The sequence below is a fragment of the Oncorhynchus masou genome, unplaced genomic scaffold (genome assembly GCF_036934945.1).
Source record: "Oncorhynchus masou masou isolate Uvic2021 unplaced genomic scaffold, UVic_Omas_1.1 unplaced_scaffold_1119, whole genome shotgun sequence".
Classification (NCBI taxonomy): domain Eukaryota; kingdom Metazoa; phylum Chordata; class Actinopteri; order Salmoniformes; family Salmonidae; genus Oncorhynchus; species Oncorhynchus masou.
Window position 1 is genome coordinate 208,395 of NW_027000923.1, and position 3,676 is coordinate 212,070.

The following is a 3,676-nucleotide window of genomic DNA, read 5'->3' on the forward strand; positions in this document are numbered from 1 at the left end:
TCTTCTTCTCAACAGCTCGTTCAACTGATTTCATTCAGTCCTACACTTTCTATAGGTTATATATGGTGGCACTGGAAGTTAAGTGGTTGACATATTGGCACAAAATAAACATAACCTACTTCTACAATGTGCATATGGCATTGAACTTGACCTATATTTTGGCTCCACTTACTTATTACTCTGGAAAATGATGCAACTGGGCACCGGAGACCACAAACCCCGCCCATAAGGGAATCAACGAGCCTAATCTTTACGCGGATTGGTAAGGAGTCTCCATTCATTGGTCCATTCTCATGCGCGTCATGACGGCTACCCGGAACACATAGAGATTGGAAGCCACGTTGACAACGAAGTGGTGTTTTGTTTCATTCCAAAACCGGTGAAATAACGGTAACTGCACCGGTGTGTCTGTCCAGCGGCCAAAGGGGTTGAAAATCGTACAGAAGGTAAGAGTAACTATTTTGCAAAGAACAATTTAAGCAATGTATGTTCTGTTGTTCATGTATTGCTCAGTCAGACAAGCTAGCTAGTGGGAAAGCATCAAAGACCAAAATAGTAACGTTACTGCACCACTAAGTTACTGTAAATAGTCATTGCTAATGTTACAAGCCCTGTTAGCTATATTTGCTGCTGCAAGAACGAATACAAATTGCTAAACAGCTACAGTAAGTGTACAATTATCTGGTTGTAGCTGGCTAGTTATGCATTACAATGTACTGATCGATGTCTTGAACCTCAAACGAGATCATGCAAGCTGCCTACTGTTAACCTACCTAACTAAATGTTATGCTAAATATTCCCAACGGAAGTATAGTGAACAAAAATATAAGCGCAACATACAACAATTTTACAGTTCATCTGAGGAAATCAGCCAATTGAAATAAATGAATTAGGCCCGAATCTATGTATTTCAGATGACTGGGAATGGAGATATGCATCTGTTGTTCACAGATACCTTAAAATAAATGGGCCTCAGGATCTCGTCACGTTATTTCGGTGCATTCAAATTGCCATCGATAAAATGCAATTGTGTTTTTTGTCCATAGTTTATTCCGGACCCATATTATAACCACACCGCCACCATGGGGCACTCTGTATTCAACGTTGACCTCAGCAAACCGCTTGCACACATGACTCCATACACGTAGTCTGCGGTTGTGAGGCTGGTTGGACATACTGCCAAATTCTCTAAAATGACGGAGGCAGCTTACGGTAGAGAAATAAACATTAAATTATCTGGCAACAGCTCTGGTGGACATTCCTTTATTCAGTATGCCTATTGCACGCTCCCTCAACTTGAGATCTGTGGCATTGTGTTGTGTGACACAACTGCACAGTCTTAGAGTGGCATTTTGTTGTCCCCAGCACAAGGTGCACCTGTGTAATGATCATGCCGTTTAATCAGCTTCTTGAAATGTCACACCTGTCAGGTGGATGGATTATCTTGGCAAAGGAGAAATGCTCACTAACAGGGATGTAAAGAAATTTGTGCACATAATTTGAGAGCAGTAATCTTTTTTGTGCATGTAACTGTTTAGCTAAAGTTATTGTGCCTTTGCGCTAACTGTAAGATCTGGGCTTTGCAGGACAAGCCACTTCACCTGAAAGATGAGTGTAGGATTCATCGGAGCCGGCCAGCTGGCTCACGCGCTGGTGAAAGGGTTCGCATCTGCGGGTAAGAAACCGCCAACCGGTTATGATGACCAACAGGCCGTGACCCATTTAAAACATCTGTCTGGCCAGGGCAGGTCACTCTGACTGCTCGTGTACACAAGACTGGGCCCTGAAATGTCAACAAACGGTAGCTGTTATCAGTTGCAGTCCCTGACCTCATCTCTCTCTTTAATCCTTTCTGTGCCCATCCTGTCTCTCTCTCTTCCCCAGGTGTAATAGCTACTCAGAGAATCATAGCCAGTTCTCCAGATACTGATCTGCCTACTGTTGCTGGCCTGAGGGTAAGAGGCAGGGATGTGTGTCTGTTCTGTTTGTGTGCGAGAGAGGGACAGGCCTGTGCAGGCTTACCTGTTTAGTCTGTTTGAGGATGAGAGGAAGTGTGTGTTGTGTATGTGCATTGTTTAAATTGCCTTGCCTGGAAGGTGTGGATGTGTTTACATGGCCTGGAGGTGTGGATGTGTTTACGTGGCCTGGAGGGTGTGGATGTGTTTACGTGGCCTGGAGGGTGCGGATGTGTTTACGTGGCCTGGTGGGTGTGTTTACGTGGCCTGGAGGGTGTGGGTGTGTTTACGTGGCCTGGAGGGTGCGGATGTGTTTACGTGGCCTGGAGGGTGTGGGTGTGTTTACGTGGCCTGGAGGGTGTGGGTGTGTTTACGTGGCCTGGAGGGTGCGGGTGTGTTTACGTGGCCTGGAGGGTGTGGGTGTGTTTACGTGGCCTGGAGGGTGTGGGTGTGTTTACGTGGCCTGGAGGGTGTGGGTGTGTTTACGTGGCCTGGAGGGTGTGGGTGTGTTTACGTGGCCTGGAGGGTGTGGGTGTGTTTACGTGGCCTGGAGGGTGTGGGTGTGTTTCGGACGTGGCCTGGAGGGTGTGGGTTATGTGTGTTTCAGCCACGTGGCCTGGAGGGTGTGGGTGTGTTTACGTGGCCTGGAGGGTGTGGGTGTGTTTGCGTGGCCTGGAGGGTGTGTCTGGGTGTGTTTACGTGGCCTGGAGGGTGTGGGTGTGTTTGTGTGGCCTGGAGGTGTGGGTATTCACTCTTAACCTGTTTCTTCCTGTCTTTCTGTCTCTCCCTCCTCCGGGTGGTCAGCCTGCCACGCAGTTTCCTCGTGGAATGCAATGTAATCGGACATAATCGGCGTCCAAAAAGGCCGATTACCGATTTGTTATGAAAACTTTAAATTAATCGGCCATGTCGATTAATCGGTCGACCTCTAGTATGGATGTGTTTGCGTGACCTGGAGGGGGTGGGGGTGTTTGCGTGGCCTGGAGGGGGTGTTTGCGTGGCCTGGAGGGTGTCTGTCTGTCTGAGTGTATAGGTAGGTAATGCTTCAACGTTTGTATGAGGGCTCTGCATTGTGTGTTTGTGTGTACACATCCTAGAAGGCCTTGCATATTCACTCTTAACCTGTTTCTTCCTCTGTCTTTCTGTCTCTCTCCCTCCTCTAGAAAATGGGTGCTATCCTCACCACCAGTAACAAGGAGGTGGTGAACAAGAGTGATGTCCTGTTCCTGGCAGTCAAACCCCACATCATCCCCTTTGTGCTGGATGAGATTGGACCAGACATAGAGGACCGACACCTTATAGTGTCCTGTGCTGCAGGAGTCACCATCAGCTCTATAGAGAAGGTCAGAACCTGTCCTGGACCGGTCTGGTGGAGTCACCATCAGCTCTATAGAGAAGGTCAGAACCTGTCCTGGACCGGTCTGGTGGAGTCACCATCAGCTCTATAGAGAAGGTCAGAACCTGTCCTGGACCGGTCTGGTGGAGTCACCATCAGCTCTATAGAGAAGGTCAGAACCTGTCCTGGACCGGTCTGGTGGAGTCACCATCAGCTCTATAGAGAAGGTCAGAACCTGTCCTGGACCGGTCTGGTGGAGTCACCATCAGCTCTATAGAGAAGGTCAGAACCTGTCCTGGACCGGTCTGGTGGAGTCACCATCAGCTCTATAGAGAAGGTCAGAACCTGTCCTGGACCGGTCTGGTGGAGTCACCATCAGCTCTAT

The 3,676-nt window shown here is 48.4% G+C and overlaps 1 protein-coding gene across 1 annotated transcript; it reads left to right on the plus strand.

The window, feature by feature from the left end:
* Window positions 1–320: 320 nt before the first annotated feature.
* LOC135529207 (pyrroline-5-carboxylate reductase 1, mitochondrial-like) lies at window positions 321–3,403 on the plus strand. The gene is made up of 4 exons (XM_064958064.1): window positions 321–446; window positions 1,587–1,675; window positions 1,885–1,955; window positions 3,119–3,403. The coding sequence occupies exons 2-4, from the start codon at window positions 1,609–1,611 to the stop codon at window positions 3,401–3,403; spliced, it is 423 nt and encodes a 140-aa protein (XP_064814136.1). The 5' UTR covers window positions 321–446; window positions 1,587–1,608.
* Window positions 3,404–3,676: the final 273 nt, after the last annotated feature.

Excerpts from the sequence above, each read along its gene's own strand:
- LOC135529207 (XM_064958064.1), top strand. The coding sequence starts at position 1,609 with ATGAGTGTAGGATTCATCGGAGCCGGCCAGCTGGCTCACGCGCTGGTG. Across the intron at positions 1,676-1,884 it reads GAAAGGGTTCGCATCTGCGG|GTGTAATAGCTACTCAGAGA; the intron begins GTAAGAAACCGC and ends TCTCTTCCCCAG. Across the intron at positions 1,956-3,118 it reads CTACTGTTGCTGGCCTGAGG|AAAATGGGTGCTATCCTCAC; the intron begins GTAAGAGGCAGG and ends TCCCTCCTCTAG.